The sequence below is a fragment of the Centruroides vittatus genome, unplaced genomic scaffold, assembly GCF_030686945.1.
Source record: "Centruroides vittatus isolate TY-2023 unplaced genomic scaffold, ASM3068694v2 scaffold_520, whole genome shotgun sequence".
In the NCBI taxonomy this organism is placed as follows: Eukaryota; Metazoa; Arthropoda; class Arachnida; order Scorpiones; family Buthidae; genus Centruroides; species Centruroides vittatus.
Genome location: NW_027122712.1, coordinates 41,245 through 64,963, shown reverse-complemented (window position 1 = coordinate 64,963; position 23,719 = coordinate 41,245). Strand labels below are relative to the sequence as shown.

Genomic DNA, 23,719 nt, shown 5'->3' with positions numbered 1-23,719 from the left:
GCTTCTGTGTAGGTTTTCCGTGAATCTTGCAATATTTGGAATTTAAGCCAATTCTTTTAGGAAAACATTTTAGTTAATTTTTGAATTTTAAAGTAATGCTTTTGAAATTATATAAATCTAAAACAAGTATTGAAAGGTTAGAGTTAAAAAAAAAAAAAAAAAAAATGCAAAATATCAGAACTATATTTGCTCAAAACTAATTTTGAGAGTTGCTCTAGAAATAGAGTAACATTTAAGTGGAATATATTTTTGCAAAAAGTAATTGTCATTTTGATAATTTAACTATTAATTTCATATTGTAGAAAATATTGACTATATAAATGAGAAAAAAACAATTAGCAACGATATTTTATTATAAGAATTGAAATTCAATACAATTGTTTACAAAATTATATTGAAAACTTCCTAGTAATATAATTATTAAAAAATGTGCTTTGAATTTTATTCATATAACTTTTCATTCAGTTTTCAAATATTAGACAAAAATTATTCTTAAAAAAATATCTTGAATGCTGACTTAAACCACCACTTTTTGAAAACTGCCAACAAAAATATAATAAAAATATTCTATGACAGTTTTTAATAAGTAACTAAAAGAACAAACTGCTGAGATCAGAAAATTATCAAAATTACTCTTTATTCGCTAATATTTTTGGTCGTTTTATGACTATCTTTGGCCGAATTTTATGCGTTTTCATTTTTAATAACTATATACATTGAATTTTGTAATATTTCCAGAAATCTGTATATTATGTTTAAGAAAATCTTGTTACATTGGTGATTACAACAAACATTCGTTCTTTTTTTTTTAAAAACATATATACATGTAAACAAATGTGCCATTTAATGACACAAGATTTATCACAAAATAGCACTGAGAGGGGCTAACTATCACTTTGTAGACGGCTCAATAATATATTAACAACCTCTTTTTTTATATAACTTTGCAAATATATATTTAACGTACAATGTATAAAATAATTATTTTATAAGATGCCTAAGCATATATACAATTCTATGTTGAAAAAATTATTTTCTTTTTTAATACAGTAGAGCATCGATTATCCGACTTAATTGGGGACTGGGGTTGGTCGGATAACCGAAAAGTATGAAAAAATACATTATTAGTGTAGTGTATTAGGCCTGGTTTAAATACTAGCCTCCCTTTCATGGTCGAGCCAGTGCTGCCAGCTAAAACATGCAAAAATTTAACAAAAATAATATTAAAGTAGCCAAGACATAACCGAATATTGTAGCGCCACATCACTAGCGGACATTTGAATTTGCCGACTAGAACGCGGTCGGATAATCGATGCTCTACTGTACTTTAATATAAATTCCCTTTATATTAAAAAATATTTGGTCCAATATAATTTTATAAAAATATTAAATCTGCACGAAATTATATCTTTGTGGTAAAGACTACCCATTGTACTTTTGCATTTGATATATAATGTCGATAAATATATCTTGATTATAAAAAAATGTTGCTTTTGTTGAAAACAATGAAATTTTTTTTCATCCGGTTGTCTGGCGAATGTTTTGACTTGCCGAGGCATCTTCATACTTAGGAAGAGCATCTAACAACTAAAGTTTTTTAAAAACTTATTGATTAAATAGAGGTTAATAAAAGTTTAAAAATTTCATTTTAAATATTTACTTGAATTGTTTCATATGCTGGAGGCTTATCATCTAGTGTATTATCTGAATGATTATAATTTCTTTGCTGTGTTGGTAAGGATGTTTCTCTAGGAACAGATGGATATGCAGAATAAAATGAACCTTCTCTTGGTGGTTCCTGCCATTCAGATCTGTGGTTAGGACAGTTCATATCCTGCATCCTGAAATAAATTAATTTCTAATTTTGTAAAAAGAGGATTTAGCTTAGACTTATATTTATCAACCTTAACAGTATAATAATGTTTCAATAATGTATGCAATAACCTGATTAAATAAATATTGCCAAACAATCCACCAGATTATTTATTGGGCTAGGTTAAGGCTAATTTAATAATTAGATATAAAGCAATTTGGCCAAAGGTAAGCAGTTAGGCCACTTACCGCTAGCCAAATCATTTCATATATAATTATTAATTTAGCCTTAATATAGATTGATAAATAAAAATGGTGGATTGTTTGGCAATATTAATAAAATGTTAATTCTTAAAATTTTATAAATATAAAATTTACACTGATAATAATTCAAAGAAATTATCATTGTGGAGTAATTTTATGACAACATTCCTATAATAATCCAATGATCGCCTAAATATTTGGGCTATAATATGGCTATAATCAAATAATTAATACAAATAAATTTGGTACTAGAGGTAAGTGTTGTGTGTCATCTCTTATCTGAATTAATAATTATAATTTTAATAATTTAATAAATAATTTAGAACCTTTTGGAAGAAAATAACTGACCCGGGGCGGGCAGCCTCTGCTTGCCATGCGGTGCGCTACCAATTGCACCACCCGGACCCCAAGACGCTTTCGCTTCAAGAAGTATTTAAATTTCAATATAACCTTCCATGGTCACTCACTAACAGCGCTGGCTGGAGACGACCCTATGTCAACGGCCAATGATCATCTCCTCTGTGACACTAGGCCGCAAAAGAGATGTTCGTTGGCCGTTGACGTAAGGTCGTCTCCAGCCAGTGCCGTTAGCAACCGTGGAAGGTTATATCAAAATTTAAATACTTATTGAAGCAAAGGCTGGCTTGGGGTCCACAACACTACTACATATAATTACATCCAGAACATCGAAGATTACCAGAAGTACAACTGGATTAAGCCCAGCAGCCACCTCTGCCAATTTCTCACTAACCACAGGAAATTCTCCTTCTATCTCCATAGGTTTGCAATTAAAAATACCCCCCTGTGTGACATTTGTAACCTGGAGGACAATGCCACCATAGACTTTATAGCTGTCTGTGTCTGGAACACAAAAGGTTAAACATCAAACTCTTTGCCTCAAAGCACAACATCCTCTGGCCGTGTCACCACAAAGACTCTGGAAAACAAAGAACTATATACATCCTTCAAAGCTCTGATCAAAAGACACTGTGTTCTTGTTACCAGCAACTCCAGCCAATAACTTGCTCCTGTTGTCAACAATAGATTTGTTAAGCTTCATGTACATTTATGTAATCCACTGTCACCTCTACAGCCTCTAGCTGCACTTGCACTGTATATATGTATTGTTCTTTTGCATTTACTTTATAATTATCTTCACTGTCTTGTTTATGTTTTATTATATTAATGTACTCTTATCGCATTTATATTTTATTTTCCATTTTATTGTATTATATCGTATCTATTATTGTATTCCATTTTACTAACTTGTACTCAAAACCACTGTATACAAGTTACTTTATCTGTTCTTTACAAGCCATTGTATAATGGATCTTAATATTTGTTCCATTTTGATTTGCTTTTGTATTCACTAGTTTTAATATCTTATTTTCTTGCTTACTCTGCTTCACATTTTGTAACCGTGATACAACTGTCATTTTACTGTATACATTTAACTCGGCAATGCTCTGCAGTACCAAGTATGTACATTGTACCTGAATAAAAAATATTGATTGATTGGCTTGGGGTCCGGGTAGTGCAATTGGTAGCGCACCGCACGGCAAGTGGAGGATGCCCGCCCCAGGTCAGTTATTTTCTTCCAGAAGGTTCTAAATTATTTATTAAATTATTAAAACTATAATAATTAATTTATATAAGAGATAGCTCATAACACTTACCTCTAGTACTAAATTTATTTGTATTAATTATTTGATTATAGCCATATTATAGCTCGAATATTTAGGCGATTGTTGGATTATTATATTAACTCATCGGGATTTGAGATGTGTATTGTATGGACAACATTCCTTTTGATTATCAACTAATAAATATTGTAAATAATTATATTTGCCTAAGTATGCTTTCACAGTTTAAAAACTTAAGCAGCTTTCAGTTATATTCTATATACTGAGTGATCATATACCTATTCAACTCTGTTAGAGATATTTAGTAGTCCAAATGCAACCAAACATGATATGGTGGAATTTCCATAAAAATACCAAAATTCACCCCATGGAAATTTTGGTTCTACAGACAATGAAAAAGCAGTTTCTTTTCCATAAGCATATGTGCTGCGGCTAAGTTCTGGGTATAAAAGTGAACAAAGCTATCAAATCTCACTCTATAATGACTATCATCTGACTAGAATGTACATTTTTTGTGAAGTTGTGTTATGAAAACAATGGAAGAGCTTTGTTGGTACTTCAGGAATTTTGCTGTCATAAGAATTTATCCTGAGGACCATTAAATTCACAAGCTTTTGGGAGAATGATCATTCATTTTGAGGAAACTGAATGTCTGAGAGTTCAAACCCAGTCAAAGATGCAAACCTAGCACTTCACAAATCATTAAATGTGTTTACCATAGCTGTTGTCAAACAGTCAATGGATAATTCTGCAGTCTCCAGCAGTGCAACTGCAATTGAATGTATCCTATAGCACATTGTGCAAGATAGTGAGAAAGTTGGTGCATTATTTTCCATATTATATCAGCTACAACCAGCAGTTGCCAACAGGAAAATGCAACTGATCATTGCCAGAATGGAGTGGATATGTCATGGCCATAGAAGATTTTCTGGATTCCAGAAAATCTTCTAAGGCAATGAAATTGGTATCATTATTATAATTATCAATCTGTTTTCTTGCCTTTTCTCACTAAGTTGGCAGTAAAGTATGCATGAATTTAAAGTGATTTGACGTATACTGAAATTTTGATAGTACATCAGTTAACATCACAATTTTACATAGTACCAATTTACTATGTTTTTTTTAAATGATGCCACAAATCACTCATGTTTAAATTTTAAAATTAAAAGTAACATAAAATATAGCACAAATTAACTAGTTTTAAATATCAGATGCCAAACAAGACACATTTTCAAATCAGTGGACGGTGAACATTCATAACTGTTGTATTTAGACAATGGAAAATCCTCATATTTGCAGCAAAATGCTGAAAATTTTGGTCCCCATTTTAAAGGTTTTACAGCTTTAAAATGGGGACCACATTGAACAGAATCCTCTGCATTGCAAGATCTTTGTATAGTGTGAATGTCTTGTACAAATGTTTGTTCCCTTAATGGTGAGTTTTGTACTAAATTTTTTATGGAAATGTCTTTCATTCAGTGGTGTGCCGTCCTTGGAGGTGGTGGAAGCGCTGCTTCCCTTGTATTTTCTAAAATATAAATACGTACTGTGCGATTATTTTCATATTTTAACGTACTTTGAATTAATTAAAATTAATATTTTATTATAACCGCATTATGTATCTTATTAGAAATTTCTATACTACATGTGAAAAAAACGACAAGATTGCTATCTTATATTCAAATATCAGTGGTGGAATGGAAGTGCTGTATTCCCAATGGAAGCACTGTATTGTTGAAACTGAGCCAGCTTCCACAGTGAAAATAACAATGGTGTAAAGCAACCAGATTATATGCATTCATGCATGCACTTTACAGAGCACCGACCTCACACGGTTTAGCTGGTGGATGCTACACACCAAAATATCAGATAACACTTCCAATGATTCTATCCAGGACCAGTTCTGGGCTGTTAGCCGCCTGCGTGCCAGATATTTGGCCACTCTCGCCCCATTATGTGAATCGCGAGTAGATTTAACCAATAGGAATTTACTGGTATATGTTTATGATAGTTTTGTATAATTGACAGGAGTTTAAAAAAATTTATTAAAATATTTGATATATTTATTCTGCTCTCCCATCTTGTATTATTTATAGATTTCAATGTTAAACCAGTGATATTCCGATTTAGTATGTCCCATCTATAAGGGGATGCAGAAAAAAACATGTAAAATTCTTTTACAATGTTAAAAAAATTAACTGTTACTTTGGCAGCATCATTTACAACTGAATTTAATGAATAAGATGCACAAGGTACAAATTTAATAATTTATATTGCTTAAATTTACAATTTATGTATCCATTGTCATAAAAATTTGTCTTTCCACTTCTTTTCCAAGACTACAGATATTCAAGTACAAAGAAACCGGTTTCAACTTATTTCTACTTAAGAAGTAGTTAAATAATCTTAGGGAATTATTAATAAGACTGTCATTCTATCCAATAAAATGATTTAATACTTACATGGGATAAATCCACCTTAAACCTACAAAAAGAAGTGCTACAACTCCAAGAGCTCCACATACTGCAAGAACAGTTTTCCATGGAAATACTGATCGTGTCTCTAAACTAGTAGACTGGACTGAAATAAAATTATTATTAATAAATCAACAAATCAAAATTGATTAAAATTAGTTTTTTATTATGAGATACTAACTAACACATATATTAAGTGTATTTATCACTGGCTTTGCACGGGATTTGTTCTTTTCGTGAAAATTTTCACAGAAGCAGTTTGTTTGTTTGCAGTAAGATCCAGAATACTGTTCATAACAGTCATTATTGCCTTGACAGATAAATGGAGTTTGTCTATCTAAAATTTAAAAATATAAATATTTAATTATCATAATTTTCTTTATTTTTTAATGTATTCTTATTCTTATAACATACTATTAATAGTTGTTTAAATATTTTCTAAATATATCAAGCCTGGCCAACTTATATTTATTGATCTACTTTCATGAATCAAAAGTACCATATTTTTATTCTTTTGGAAATTTTATTAATTATGCTGCAAAATATCATTAAGATGTATGCCTTTATTTATTGTGTGGTCATTGACATTCCAGGTTACCTCTATTTGGTAAAGGCACTAATTTAACAGCAGCATTTATTTTCCATTGTAATAAAACAGAAAATTTATTTGTTTGATACAAATCATATCAAATTTTGCTCCTCTTTGGCATGTTCATTTTACACATAACAAGGGGGGGTGTGTCTTGACAGGCAAAGGTGTTCGGGGGATTACCTCAAGAAAATATTTGATACTACATTGAGTGATATTGGTGTGCTCCCAGAAGAAAATGCAACCTCAAGTGAAATGGACTTATAAAAATAGACTATCTCTGCTAGTGATATTATACCTATTGATTATTTCTGGTATAGAATCTAACCCAGGACCACTGTCTAGATCACCTCAATATGGTGGCCATTCAGATATGCAAAAGAAGGGGCAAGGGAGGCCTCGCAATGTCAATTCTAAAGTTATAGGAAAAACAAATATACCAGAAATTGTGTCGTCAAGAAATTCTGCCAGAAGAACAAGATTGCAATAGAGGTGAATTAATTGATGTCAGATCTCCAAAAATACAAGACTACTTTCACACCGTACGAGGAATAGACACTTCAACCGCTGAAGAACAAAAATATTTGCTGAAATCCATATACGACTTAATCCAAGAAAAATTCACTATTAAATAATGAATTACAAAATATCAGGGCAGAAGTAAACATTCCAAAAGAGGAAAATAGAGCTTATCAACTGGAAATCTAAAAAAGTCGCACAAAAACTGGAAGAAATGTTATTATTAATTAAGGATAATTCCCTCACAAAAGGTATGCTAGAATTTGAAATAGATCAATTATTAAATGAAAAAAACGAACAAAAATGTAGTAATTATTAATTTGCCTTTTAAAACCTCCGAATATTTAAATGAATTAGAACAATTTATAACAATAGAACTAGGCATAACAAGTAGTCCAATAGAGAGTTTAATTAAATTAACTAATAATGAATATAAACCTATGGCAAAAATTGTATTAACCTCAACATATGATAGAAATTTAATACTTAAAGAATTTTGGACAAAGAAATCTAAAATTAATTTAGAAAAACGGAAAAAATTATATTCAAAATGGATCTGTGTAGAAGATCGAGAGTGAGGAGAAAAAATTTTATTCCAATAATTCAACAAGAAGAAGCAAAAGGCATCAAAATAATAGTGAGAGATGATTATTATAGAAATAAATAAAATATTTACGCATATGATCTCAACTAAGGAAAAGTTATACAACTAAAGAGTTTTTTAGGACTGAGTTGAATGGTTTATCAAATATACACGCAATAAAATCTTATATTTCCATGTGTTTTTGCAGTTCAGATGATGCCGTAAATCAAGAAACAATAGGAAATAAAAATCAACAAAAGAACAGATTAGATTAGTCGAATATCGTTAAAGATTTGCCACTAGAAATAAACTCCAATACAAAAAGAAATAATTTAAAAATTCTCTTTGGAGTTTGGAATATACAAGGACTCTAAAGAAAACTGAACACAGAAATATTTCACGATTACTTGGAATCTAATACAGTTATTGGTTTATCTGAAACTTGGTCGGTTCAGCTAAATATAGAAGATAAAACATATTTGGAACAAACCTTTCTGGTATTAGAAAGTAAAGCTCAAAGAAATAGTAAATTCGGTCGTCCCTCTGGAGGTCTATTATTATTAATCAAAAAAAAATCTAGGAAAATTGAAGTCTTGGAATATAGATTATAACTACATCCTAGCTGAAATAGAGCTTTGTCAACGTTTAAGTATACTCCGGGGAGAAATACGTCTAGGACTAGTACTCATATACCTACCACCAAATGCCGATAAAAAGAGTATCTTACTAGGAATCCAAAATATGATAATACAAAGAACTAGTATTACAGACATGTGGATAATAGGTGGTGATGCTAATAGCCAAATAGGCAAAATAATGGATACCAAAAATAAAAATAATAATGGAATCATTGATAATACTAGAACATCTAAAGATAAAGAAAGTAACTTAGGAGGAAGGTTATTACTAGAATTTGTACAAGATAATAGTTTATACATATTGAATGGAAGACTACCAAGTGATTGTCCTGCAGAATATGCCTATTTGTCAAGTATTGGTAAATCTGTAGCTGACTATATAATTTGTTCCGAATTTTTTCTAAATAAGATTAAGGAATTTAGGGTTTTGAATAACGATATGTCTGATCACTTCCCTGTGCAATTAGAAGTAATTGGATTTCCTTACGAAAACAGAAAAGATCAAATTCAAAAAAAATAGTCGAACCAATAGAAGAGATGGGAACAAGTTTTAATCTGATAAAATTTAAAAATGAATTCAACAATAAATTGTTAATGATACAAGATTGTGAAAACTGTACAATGGATATACAGAAATATGGTAACTTAGTGAATATAATAGATCAGTTTCATAATAAAAATTCTTGGAACAATAATAGAATACAACCTAAACATATATGGTTTGATAAGAATTGTTACCTTCATAAGATTAAGAAACAACGTAGCTTACAGCAATTTAGAAAAATGAACTTGGAGTCAATATTGAAAGAATATATAAGGAACAAAAAAAATATATCAAAATCTAATTAAAGCAAAAAAGAAGAAATACTATTCTGAAATGAGTGACCAATTATTAAAGGTCAGAGATACTAAAAAATTTTGGATTATTATTAATCAAGTCCGAAATAAATCGCAAACCACAGAGTCAAAATGCTATGTGAGTTATGAAAATTGGAAACAATACTTAGAGGAATTTTCCATTATCTACAAAAATAAATACAAAGAGCAGAAACGACAATGTATTACGACTACAACTGAACCAATAACAGAAATATTCAATGTAGAAAATTTACATAGGTGTATCAAAAAATTAAGAAAGAAAACGGCTCCTGGAGCCATTTTCTTTACCAATCAAAAATTTTTCGATATAGGTTGGCCAATACACAAATATCTTCTATAATAATTTTTACTACTCGGGTACAATACCTGAAGATTGGAATAGAATCATATTTCAAATGATATTTAAAAAAGGTGCAAGAAATTGTCCAGCCAACTATCGACCTATTGCTCTTTTGTCTGGGTTCTGCAAATTGTTTACAGCAATACTCACGGAAAAGTTTAATGAATGGACTGATACTAATAAATTTCGCAAGCATACACAGTTTGCTTTCACAAAAAACAGAGGCACTCAAACAGCATTATTTACATTGACTGAACTAGTTCAAGTGCAATTATATAAAAAAAGAGACAAAGTTTTGCCTTGTTTTTAGACATTGAAAAAGCAGTGGTTATCACAGTGCTGCTGGATAAGTTGAGAAAAAATGGAGCAGATACATGTATGATTAGAATAATTGACCAATTGTTTGGCCACTATGAAGTAATAAAACAATTTGACAAGAAATGGCCAGCATTACAAGTAGAAAGAGGATTACTACAGGGTGACTCATGGTCCCCACATCTTTTTAATTTTTTCCTGTCGGATATAAATGAATGTTTTGAGAAAGAAGAAGATGGATTTTATATAGAAGAATGAATAATTCACTCTATATCATATATATCATAATTCACTCTTCAGTTAATGATGAACTGAGTTCAATTCAATAGACAAACATTTTCAGTTACTTTAGTAGCCATCATCAGATTTGAATATAGATGTTTGAGAACATTAAATTTATTCCATATAATGTTATATTCAAAATAACAAAATAAGACAATTAATGAAAATAAAACTTAAAAGTAACAAAATAAGTTTAATAAATAAAAACTAGCAATAACTTGATAACTGACATTCAAAATTTTGATAATTATGATCAAAGATTCATATGTAAATTAAGTGGTATCTAAAATATACTATGCATTGGCTAGTATCTGCATCCCTATGATTTACACAAGTCTCCTTCAGTCTGTATTTATGAATTTTGTTCTTCAAACATTCAGTAACTGCAGGGTCATTGACCTTTTTGATGACAGAAAGTTTGTACATTGCTCTGTTAGGATGCAAAGGCCAACAGCATAGTTGAACTCTTGACTGAATCATCCATCTGTGATGAGGAGAGAATAAATGCCTTTCAACAGTTAGTCTTTAGCATTTTTGATAAAGTTGATATATTAACAAGGTTGAGCCAAAGTTTTCATCTCTAAAATGTAAACATTGAATGCCGAGCATGGCTTACAAGATAGCAGCACTTGACATTCAACACTTGTGTTTTAGAGATGAAAACTTCGGCCACAATCTCACTATTGTAAGATTCCTTTATATTACAAGTTTGGGCGAAGAGGGATTACACACTGGTAAAAGGTTAAGAGGTAGTTATTATTATTTTCTGGTGTTGAGATGGAGTTTAGTAGATTCCTTTATACTTTACATGTTATATCTTGTTCTCTGAAGGCTTTACTCAATGGTTAAGAAGTTAATCCAAGTGATGGATTATTATAAGAAGAAATCAAATTATTGATGATGCTTATAGGGAGATAGTAATTTTCAGTTATGCTCTTAATTCTTTCAAAGGTCTTGAGCAGTATCTAGAATGCTAAAGCAATGAGTGTAAGATAACCTGATATATGCTTTGAAGGTAGAGATTTTGTATTTGAAAGGGTTCCTAGATGCAAATGGAATATATAACAGGTGGAAAACTGGTTTGGTAAACAACATTGGTTGTTATTTTCTCTTATAATTGTAATGAGATATCTCGGAAATGTACTGTACATCCATATAATTTTTGACTTGTAATAAGAAGCCAAAGAATTGGAATTGTCCACCATTTTCTCAACCATGCCAACAAACTTCAATTTCCAGACAATAAGGATATCATCTACATGTTTAATGTAGCAGTAAATTTCATTGTTGCAACAAGGTAATAGGTTGCTTTTCCAGGCTCAAATTACTAATGTAACAGGCCAACAATGGGGCTTCCCATCTGTACTATTTTACACTTAAGTGATACCCACAGACTGGAAAAAGAAATAGCAGACAAAGTATGATAATTGTAATATGGTCTGATAGTATTTTTATGGTTCCAGCACTACCTTAATAGTATATCTTAAATGATAGAAACATGGTAATAGGTTAACTGATGAGTACAGATTTTGGAAGTTTAATATTCTTCATCCAGTAAGGATTGGGGGTTATAAGTCTTTGACTTCTCATTCCAAGTTTTTGACTTCCAAAATTCTTGTTTGTACAGTTTTCTAATACTCTAAGTATAAAGCAAGTTATTTCTGAAGTAGTTTCTCTAGTAAGAAGGTAAGCAAGTCATAATGAATGAAATAGTAGAATTTCATAAAGCAATGAATGCATTTCTGTACCCAATGTATCATCCAATCAGTACTTGCTGTGTGTACTTGCACATTCATCTAAATAATGAAAAGTGAGTCTTAATATTGAGTATTAAAATTTCTCGTCATAAGACTGTCATTAGAAAGATTTACTATTGTGTCTTACTAATGAGATTTTATGTCATTTGTTCATTTGTTCATGGAAAACAGTTTTGGAAAAAACAAAATTATTATCGTAACGATTATTATTATTCTAGATTAATATTATTCTAATTATTATTATTCTAATGTAATTATTATCCTAAAGTGTTTAAGAATATTCTTACACGAGTAACCTTTTGATAATGAAAATTAAGTAAAAGTGTCTGAAATCTGGATAATCTTTCTTTAATTGCATAAAAATGATTTCAACAATTTATAGTAGCTGCTTCAATATGAGATGAAAATATTTGTATAAATTTTAAAAATTATAGTAGATTTGAGACATTTTTTTCATTTTATTTATTAAAATTTAATCTGTGAGGCCATCCATTAATTACTTCTACAGTTTGAAGGAGGAGAGTCACAAAGAGTACATCATTGTACACAATAGGGAGAGAGGAGGTCAAAAGTGACTCAAAAAGTATACATATAATTAATGGTTGGTCCTTGTATTACTGAATTCTTTTGATTTATTATTTTAATATAATAGTTTATATAGTTATTGAATATTACAAAATATTGATATTCTACAGATGTTAATATTTTCACAAAATATTACGTGATACTCACCAATTAGTTAATATAAATTTTACAGCAATAATATCAATTGATAAAGAACTTATTAAATTATTTTAATAAGCAAAGCCTTAGGCTTTGGCTTTAAAGCCTATTAAAAAAGCTGAATAAGTACCTATGACTTTTAATTGTTTATTAATAAAAACTGATAAAATATATTTATGAAAATGTAATTTTAAAATAAAAATAATAACAACTATTCAAGTAAAGAGAACAAACTACTCTCCAAAGATGTAATTTTGAACAATTGTTTGAAAAAAATGTCCTTCAAGATATAAAATAGGAATTATGAAAAATTAAACTTCGAAAAATGATAAATCTTGTAATGTCCAAATTATAAATAGTACATAATTTTCACAAGAAAATGAAAAATTATTTGTCTTTACAGCAACGTTTAGTAACTAGGAGAATATCATTAAAATTTAAATGCTCTATCATTTTATTCAATTGTAAACTTACCTTCAACGCACAAAGCAATTTCCTTTATTCTTCTCATGTTTGTATGTTGTTCAAAATGCAGTCCACAAATTAAAGTGCAATTATCTGTCTGTGTGAATTTAAATTGGGGAAAAATTACACTGTCACAAAAGTGAAAAGACTGGGAATTTACTATAAAATAAAACATTTTGATTCATGATTAAAAATCAGCAATAACATTTATATTCAAGTTATTATTTATATAAACAAATTAAAAGTTTTATTATTATTCATATAGAGAGAGTACTCAATTGAATGACATCATGTCATTGAATATTCTCTCCAACTGCTTCAATATCAACAGTAATGTCATACATACAGAATTATTATCCTCAATTATTTTAGACAATACCGTGCACAATAGAACTGTACTGAATTTCTAAATTACGAAATAGAATGAAAGGTTATCTATTTATACATAAAACTTTCTTCAATCATGATATGCAAAATATAAATAAAAACACCTTAATATACAACATTTTAAAAAATTTACTTATATTTTATTTAAAGTTTTCAAACTGTTGATTATACTAATATTAAATTAATTGCATTAATTAAAACACATTATACTTTACAATAAACAATACATATACAATACAATAAACTTTACATTATAATAAAGATAGAAAACATGATACAATATATTGTATCATGTTTTATATCTTTATTTTCCATTATTGCATTTTAATTATCTCATCTTTTTATATAAGTTACTATGAAATTTTTTGTTTGCATTTTCTTTAAGTCAATTCTTTAGAAATGTTTATAAACCTGAAATGGAGAATAATGAGACTAATACATGAAGCTAATTAAAAGAAACATGCTTACATGTCTTTTAATTAGTCTCATTATTTAGCCTGCACTTTTAGTTTTCCTGTAGTTTGCTTTTTAACAGAATGAAAATACATATGATGCATTTTTGCTGTGCCATTAATTAAGCATGCATTCACTTTCATTACATTGTGTGTTTCTTTGCTCACTTTATAAAATACATATACCATCAATAGACATGACAAAAGAGAAGTATGACAAATCATTATATTGAACTTTCCAGTGTATGTGACATAAATATATATCTAACATGCTATATTAATATCTTTCTTATAAATTCATAAATTTTGTTTCTAATATTTCCAAAGAGGAAAATTTTGTAATTAAGAAAATTTGTTTGCTTGAAAACATTTAAACTAAACCTTTTATAATTCAAAATGAAAAACTGAATATTTAAAATTATGGTCAAATCACCTTAAAATGAACACCGATAAAACGAATTTTGTCGCCGTTCTGGCTAAACACCATTGTCACAGTGTTAATTTTCATGCGATAAAGCAAACAAAATTTTACCAGAATTTGTCAAACTGAACTCTAAACTACCTTCAAAACATCCAAGAAACAACCCTATTTCCAATAATGGTTGCTTTTTACACTTTTCAATGTGAACAATAAAAACTGGCACTGTAGAATGTTCCATTTTGAGTAGAATAGATTTTCTTCTCTTGGTAAGCAAAGATGAGTTCGATCTCCAACTGTACAGCAATTCAGACATCTAGTTTTAGCAGACTGTTCTACTGTACTCAGAAAATAGAGGTTAAAGTTTAAAGACACCTGCCCCTTTAAATGGATGCAAACGCATACTAGTCTGCATATTGGGAAGTACAGTACATAGTAATGCCAGGTTTGTCTACTTTGGACCAAATTTAGCTTTTTTTTTTTTTTTACTCTTTTTGCTGCCTAGTCTATAAAAATTTGAAAATAATATGTATAAAACAGACATATTATGACTTAAATATTCAAATTTAAAAAAAAAACTATTTTTGTTAATAATGTAAATTATTAAAAATATGAATTTTCCTTTTTCTACAAAATTTATAATTTAAACAAATTCAATTTTATTTCAAGAATATAATACTATAAATTAATTTTAAGTATCACTTTCTAGTACAAGATAAATTCTACTTTTTTTTCTATTTCATTAAAATCATTAGCAGTGTTATAAACTTTATATCCAAGTAGAACAAAAATGATGACAGTCAATTTTTGGATACTAAGAATGATGATTATGTATCAACAATATGGTAACTATTATTATTAAAGATAAATGGCTAAAAAGATATTAGAAAAAATTAAGTAGATGTTTTCTCTATATCAGCATTATTGGCAGTCTTCAAGATTTGTAGGACTATCCCCATTGAAAAAAAAAAACCAAAACACGGTCTACAAAGTTTTTCTTATATTACTTATATGTTTTGTTTGACCAAACACCATCTAAAATTTCTTTGTTGTTTTGATCGTATTATTTTAAGGTCGTCTCAACTTCAATTTCTTACTAGGAGGAACCTTACAACCATTTATTATATGTTATAAAATCATAAAATATTTAGTACATAAAAAATTATTCTGACATAACTAATATAAAACCATTTACAGTGGGTGATCAGTTAACGAACAGTTCGGACTGCAAACAAATCGAATAACGAACACTTTCGCAAAAGATTTTTATGTTCGGACAACGAACATTTCACAGAACTAACACAAAAAGAAGCAACATAAAATAGTGAATACCAATTGGTCTCTAGGTGACAGTTCAAAATCTTTTGAAGCTCTGGAGAAGTCGACATCGACGCTCAACCCAATACCTATTGGATAGTATTCCTCCAAATTTTGAAACTCTCCCTTGTAATTTCAGCTTTTTGTTTACCTTTCTGACAATTTTTTATAGTCTTCGTGCACATATTCATTAAATTTTTTGTTGGTTTTTATTTATGAAAAGCGAGAGTTTAACTGTCCCATTGGATATTCATTAACGTTTTAATACCAAATTTCGAATTTTATCCAGGCCTTGCATTTAAATAATTTTTTTGTGCTTTAGTTGATTTCTGTTCTCTAAATTTTTTGTAAGTGCTTTTCTGGACTTTTTATTTAAAAAGAAACTGATAATATTATGGAGTCTAAAAAGAGTTGAATTTCAAGAACTGTGCTCACCATAGAAATCAAGCAAGAGATAATAGCCAAGGTAGAAAGTGGGCAGATGTCTGATGTTGCTAGGCAGATGACTTCAACAGGTCTACAGTAAGATCTTAGCTAAGAAAGATATAATCAAAAAAAGCTCAAACTAATAAAGGAGTAACAAAAATCACATCTGAAAAATAAAGAGCATTGAAGAGCTCAGTGGAACCTGAAACTGATGTGACAACAGAATATTTCCAAGAACTCTTAAATGAAGAACACCAAGAAACTCAGCGAGATGTGTTTTCTTCTGAAAAAGAGGAAAACAAAAGAGGACCAATGCTGACATCTGCTATTAAAGATCTTTTGAAGAAATGGGAGGATGTCAGAACAACAGTTATCCAAATGGCATCCAAATCAGAATGAGGTTAATAGGCTTGAAGATCTCTACAATGACAATGCTATTGATTACTTCCAAAAAATCCCAAAGAGAGAAAAGCAATCGACATTGGACAGATTCTTTAACCCCCACAAACGAAAAAAACACGACTAATAAAAATGCAAGACTGTATATACGTATTTTTATTATTACATATAAATAAACGCAGTAAGAAAGTATATTTTTTTTATTTTTGGGGGTCTCTAGAACGAATTAATCAAATTCCCATAAAAACCTATGATAAATTGACAATTGGTTAACGAACAATTTGGGTAGCGAACATTCGTTACCCAAATTGTTCGTTACTGTACTAAATATTATGTTTCATAAATACATTAATTTTGAAACAGTGTATTAATAGCATCAATTCTCACTAATATACATCAATAAATAATCTTATGTTAACACCACACTTTGTCATATAAGCCTTTTTCTTTTTTCTTATATAGAAGAAAATACCAAATTTAAAAACTAAGGAAAATTGGAACAACATTCTAATATTGAATTTTCATAAATTTTATTTGGTTATGTAGGAAGCAAGTTTTGGTAGAGCCATATCAAGAAAATCTTGCAGCCATAGTTTCTTTTGATTTTACTCATGTAGGAATTACCTACAATCCTAGCGAGGTAACAATGATATAGGTAAAAAGATCTACTTTATTGGCGCTCATTCAAATAAGTTTCTCAAGTACTTCGGGGCAACAAAGCCCAACGTCGGGAGAGTAGTAGAACAGTTTTAGTAGTTTCGAGCATCGTCGGGAGATTGCGTACAATCACACGACGCTCGAAACTACTTAAAGTTTTACCGAAGTACGCTTCCAATAAAGCAGAGTTTTTGTTAAATTTTAAAGGATTTGGGGTTGTTTTCATTATAATAGTAGTGATGATGATTGGTGAAGAGATTCTTGCCTAGTGTTTATGAAAGTTTAAATTGACATGGCCTTGACAATACTATTTATTGTATCAATAACACAAAAATTTACCATAATCTGCTTTAAAATTAAGTTACTCAAGATGTACAATTGCATATAAAAGTATATTCTGTGTTTATAAAATTGTCATTATAATTATAATACATAAAAATCAAATAAAACATCAAAGTCTAATGTTAAACACGCATATAATATTCCTAATGACGAACAAGGTCTTATATATTGAAACGGTAGATACACGCTTTATAAATCTTACCGGGAATTATAAGTCGCAAACGTAATACATCAAGCAAAATTATTAACGTCAACTGATAATGCATTTTATAAAACTGCTTAAATATTAAAACAATCCAAATAAACATTAACTATAGAATGTAAGTCACATGTACGAGGCCATCATCTTAGTTTTAATGTCGTTTGTAATCACCAGATGGCAATGACGCACTTCCTGTACGTAACGTCATTATATTTCAATTTTATTTTTTGAAAAAAAATAAGAAAATTTCTCGTTATACTCGTTTGACGTAAATCGCCTGTTAGAGTAATAAATTATATATTTATACAAATTAAAGGAATAAAAATAAAAATATATATATATTGTTTAATTTATTTTTAAAAAATGTCTATGTTAATATGATTTTATTTCATTTATTTAATGTATTCGTTTATATATTCGTAATAATAATTTATATAAGTCGATGGAAATTATGTGAGAATATTATTTGTAAAATATTGTTTGAAGTACGTCCTTTTAATTAGTTTTTCGCAATCGTTAATTTATGTCTCATCATTATCCAAGTATGACGTTCGTCTGCAAGATTATTAAAATATTTTTCTCGGTTATTATAATAAATAAAATTATTTTAGTGATTAAAATGAGAAATTATTTTTTTAATAAAAACTTGACTCGGCATGCGAAAAAATAATAAATTTTAAACGCCCCGACCGAGTTTGAATATTTTTCGGAAGATTCCTCGCCGTTCAGGCGGCTTATTTATGAAAATTGATTAAGAAAACAAGGAAATAACAGCTTAAAGTAATCGTTTAACATTAAAAGAGTTCACGCAACATAACCAATGAAAATTGAGATCTTTATCGGGTTTGAAGAGTCGATAAATCAATTAACAATAAAAACTGTTTTTTAAATATTATTTTTATATTTATTTAAAGTTGATAATCCCGAGTAAGAAAACATTTGCATTAAAAGATATATTAGTGATTTTATTTCGTAATAATTCTCGAATTAGTCGTCAGATGGCACTAGTAGCGATATAAAAAATATTTTTGAAATTTTTTAAAATTAAATTTAGTACATATTTTATTGTATTTTATTATTGTAATCATTCTATTATAAAGTTTAATAAATATATTTTGTCGGGAAATATTTTAAAAGTTTGCCCTTACAGAACAATTTCTACTTTATTAATCTTCATTCAGTTAGGTATTTATCGCGTAAGTGTCTTCAATAGATTCTAGCAGTACAGTACATCAAAGATACCAATCAAACATATTAATAAGGAAGAATCAAAAGCAGCCAAGAACGTATAGTTGAATAGCTGGGATATTTTTAACCCAAACTGATATACGACAGGATATTTACGTCTATAATCTATTAAACTAAGAAAAGAAAAAAAAATGAGAAGAAGAAGCTTACCTAATGCAGCGAAATAGAATACGCCGTGCATTATTAAACGAAGTATCTTTTAAGGAAAAAGCAGTTTCGTAATATCGATATGGAAAGCATTCCTAGTGTATCAACTGCATCGGCAAAAAATCCAATAACGATCCCGTGCGGGTAGAAAGGAGGAGGAAAAGCTGGAAAAAAATGGAGGGATAGGAATCTGGTAGAGTATAATCGTCGGTATCAATGCATTCCCCGTCGTCAGCTTCACAATCGTACGCGAACCTTTGACACCGAGTTAGTTGAATACGAAGATAGCAATCTGACGTCGAATGACTGGAAGCCATGTCGCATTTTCTAGCAACGTTACTCTGGTATTGTCTACAGTAGACCTGATAACGTCACGATACTACTTTGGTTCCCACGCTAAGCTTAAAACAACCGAGCTTAGGCTACATGTCAACGTGTCTCAATTCGTCATAAAACTTGTCCTTAAACACACAATGGATTTCGGATTATTTTTTTCCCCTCCCTCCCTTCGCTTACCTAATCCAAATTTAAGTCAAGAATTTTAAAATAAATTCGAGTTATTAATAACGTGACCCCGACCGAAATTTGTATGCCGGCATTTTTCTCTTTCGAAACTGTATTTTTGAGTGTCGTTCTCTACACATCCATAATGTAATCTAGTCTATTATCTTTTAATTCAATCTCTTCTATTATAAAATTAATGTGCTGTCAGACTACACGGGGTATAAAAACGGAGCAAGAACATGCTTTATACTCGCGAGTGAAACGTAGAGTAAAGTTGTGTTTAAGGACACGTATCTGCATTAAACACTAATTATTTACACCGAAATTCTTTTAGCATTTTCGTGAAATCGGCCATGAAAATACGTAAATAATTTCCAGTACCGACCGGGTCGGTCGGTACTGGAAATTATTCCGTTGCAGTAGAAATCTACGCACAAAATATATCTATTATCCGCTTATATTCTGTTATCATTTAATCTATTATTAATTCGTGCATGCAAATAAGTAAATGGTTACAACCGGAGTATCATTAGGCCTCCTATCGTTCTCGTCAAGTCACCGTGTGTGGCATCCCCTGGGGCCTGTTGTTGACAGTGAAATTCGAGGTGTTGGCGAGAAAACGCCTAATTGAGATCGTTTTTTCCCCGAGATTTCAAAATAAAATTAGATAATTCTTAGAATTTTTTATGAGTGAATATTTAATTGTTTTCTGCGAATAAAATGTAGATAATAATAGATTGTTTGGAAGTTTAAAGGTATATTACAATAAAACAATAGATTAAAATCGAATCGGTTGTTTTTCAATTACAATTTTTATTGTAAGTATTCTTAATTTCCGTACCATTAAAATCATAGGTGTAGCCCATTCTTGGACTATGCCTATGACTTCAATGGGCCCGAGAATGGGCGATTTATGTTAAAATCATTATATTTTGTTAATAAAGTGTGTATTTAACTATTAATTTTTAGTTATTATATACTCGTATGTGGAAATTTTAATGAATTGATAACGAAAATCTTTCAATATTATTACCAGTGTAGAAAACACGCGAAATGCCTTTAAATCAATTATCAATCAAACGAATTAAAGTAGTCAACAAGTTAAAAATGATGTTGATATTATCTGAGCTGTTTAAACGATAATAATATATAAAGACTTATACAGGCCATACATAACGATCTTTTTATTAATTTTATACTGTAAAGCGCCATAATACAGTATATAATTCATCGAATATTAAATTAATAAGCTAAAACAATTCTTAAAAAAAAATCCAAAGCGTAAGTCGGTTATAAAAACTCGTATAAAAATTAGTCTGTGTACTTTATAAACAGTTTAGACATACAATCCTACACAGTATATATTTAAACGGTTTCAGATAACAATTAAGATAACTTAGGTTAAAGGTCATTCATAACATTGGCTTTCGAAAATAAACTAGTTAGCCATAAGTTACTTGTTGAAATTAATATTGAACATACGATCCTTACAATCAGTAGACTTAAGCTTTTCGGTAAACGGATATGTACGAATAGACTATATATTTTCTTCGTAATTGTCTTATTATTCCCTAAGGACAATGAGCAGAACAGACTTTTGAAGATCAGATTTTCATAATTAAGAGATGAATCATATTATTCTCGGTAAATTTTCAAAGGTACATTATCATTCTAACAGTTTCTATTAACGAATAAAATTCCAGTATTAAGTTAATTATAGTTTTTGAAATTTATTATCGGAATTTTAATGAATATTTCTTATCTTTTAATCAATTAAACTCTAGAATCTTAAAAATTTTATATATATTTATTGCACTTGTATATCAACTTAAATTCTCTGCAGTCGACGCCATATTTGTGGCAATAGTGGATAGTTCACGGGTCATGCAGGATAGCACGTTACTGAGGGGTTGAGATAATTTATATATCCAATCTCACATCACGTATTCGGGATTCATAAACAGAGTAAACATAAAATACATCAAATTAAACTATTTATCAAATAAATCTTATTAATTATCGAGAATTTTATTCTTAAATTCGTAAGTTAATCGATTGATACGTAAGCCTGTTAAGTACACACAGATGTCTTCGTTACAGTAATTTTTATAGAATATTATCATACAAAAAGTAAACTATTTTATAATTCTACGTGTGCAAAAAAAAATTTCATTAATCTCGTAATTAACTATGTCCATTATTAACCACACTGAGGCAGTGTGTGTGTGTGTGTGTGTTTTGAATGTGCGAGTTTAGGTGAGTGACCAAGGACAATGTGTCGGACTGACCGCGTCACGTGTTTAACAAAAACCCCTCGGGGCATACAGTAGGGTCAAGTTCGCACAGAACACGATTAAACTTGGGTGGCCTATAGCATAGATCCGCCCAATGGACAATGTCATTAGTGGAGTTTTGTAATTCATGTTGCATATGTGGATGAACCCGAGGTAAGATTTTTCGATCGTATAGCATATTCAATATAGAGGACGTAAGAAAATGTTGCTTAATGTAATTGCATTTAAGTATATATAATCTAATAGTTACGTTAATCTATACTTTAAGGGTATGATTACGAGTCGGGTCAAGTTCGAAAAAAAAGCAAATATACATTTGAAAGTCAAATTTCTATAAATATAAAATTAATTGTTTTAATATTTGGGGGGGGAAACTTCTTATTTTCTTTAATTGTAATAATCGATAGTATTCTATGTATTATTTTAACTTAATAAACAATTATAGAGCTTATTTCATTTTGTTTTAGAATTCTCATAAACAGTGTTTCAATACTCTCACAATAAAAGGTAATTAAAACTAGTTTATAATGAACTCTTCCGGACAATAAAACCATCAAACATTTATTTAAACGGACGAGGAACAATGTAGTAAGAAAGCACTTAATCAATAGTTTTCAACAAGCGCTTCCTTGTCTGAAGGAACAAGGATGACAGTCAAACAGATCGAGCGACATCGTCCAGACAATCCGATCATTGACGAATGTGTTCGACCTTGACCAACTGTGCGTGTGATCATTTTTGGTTCTATCCCATTAACAAAACGTTGCGTAGTAATGATCTTTTCTTTTTGGCAATTAATCCAAAAATAGTCGACACCATACGATCAAACTCTCTCTCTCTGTTTAAACATAACGTGTAACACGAACTCTTTCTCAAACTCTTTAATTTATTTACTTGTCCTCTTGTTTTACGCGTGTTTTCGGCTTGTGGGGAAAAGTATTTTTAAACTGTAATTTTAATAACTGTAACGTAAACAAGAAAAAAATAAAACAAATGAATTGTTTCTGTTTGGAAAACGTGCGCTTTACACCGCCAGTAGACATGTAGACAAATTAATTAGGTTAGAATTGATATTCTCTGGACAATAAAAAGACTTAGCAATTAATCAAAGTGTTTTGTCCAGTGTCGATGTTTAAAAACCTGCCCGAAGTGCGAAAAAAATCGTTTAAAATTGCATAAAACGCAAACGTTATTCATTGTTTAAATTATTGGATCGTGATCCGATTAACCGCTTTCTCACTGACTTCCGTGATCGTAGGTGGAATGATAAACAATTATCTGTTTTTTCCCTTCGTATTAATATGTTATGAAGGACGTTTACAAGTCGAACGGTAGATTGCTTTTATTAAATGCTCGAGCGAATTAATTTTCGAGTCTAAAATCAGATAAGACAAATCGCACGCGATATATAGAAAAAAGTAGGCGTGTATATCCTCACTTTTCAACTTCATTTATATCCATCTGAGTGGATGTCGCCTCCCCTGTTAATGGTACTTTAATGGTAGCGTAATGATACATCATAGCTCATAATGACGTGTCTTTCCCGATCGAGAGGAGTCGGGCTTGTACCTTCTGCAACCCTCAATTAATGTTGATTATTCTCATAAGAATAAGATGAAAAACTGCTCATCCCATATGCTTAC

At 29.9% G+C, this 23,719-nt stretch overlaps 1 protein-coding gene across 2 annotated transcripts; it reads right to left on the bottom strand.

Moving 5' to 3' along the window:
• Nucleotides 1–335: 335 nt before the first annotated feature.
• LOC136989395 (uncharacterized) lies at nucleotides 336–18,062 on the bottom strand. Of its 2 annotated transcripts, none has more exons than XM_067287516.1 (6): nucleotides 17,884–18,061; nucleotides 13,293–13,442; nucleotides 6,375–6,530; nucleotides 6,182–6,299; nucleotides 1,661–1,841; nucleotides 336–1,587 (listed from the first exon to the last, which is right to left on the bottom strand). In XM_067287516.1, the coding sequence occupies exons 1-6, from the start codon at nucleotides 17,987–17,989 to the stop codon at nucleotides 1,519–1,521; spliced, it is 780 nt and encodes a 259-aa protein (XP_067143617.1). In that variant the 5' UTR covers nucleotides 17,990–18,061; the 3' UTR covers nucleotides 336–1,518. The 2 variants fall into 2 exon arrangements, with proteins under 2 accessions (XP_067143617.1, XP_067143619.1); XM_067287518.1 differs by having other exon boundaries at nucleotides 1,531–1,604; nucleotides 17,884–18,062.
• Nucleotides 18,063–23,719: the final 5,657 nt, after the last annotated feature.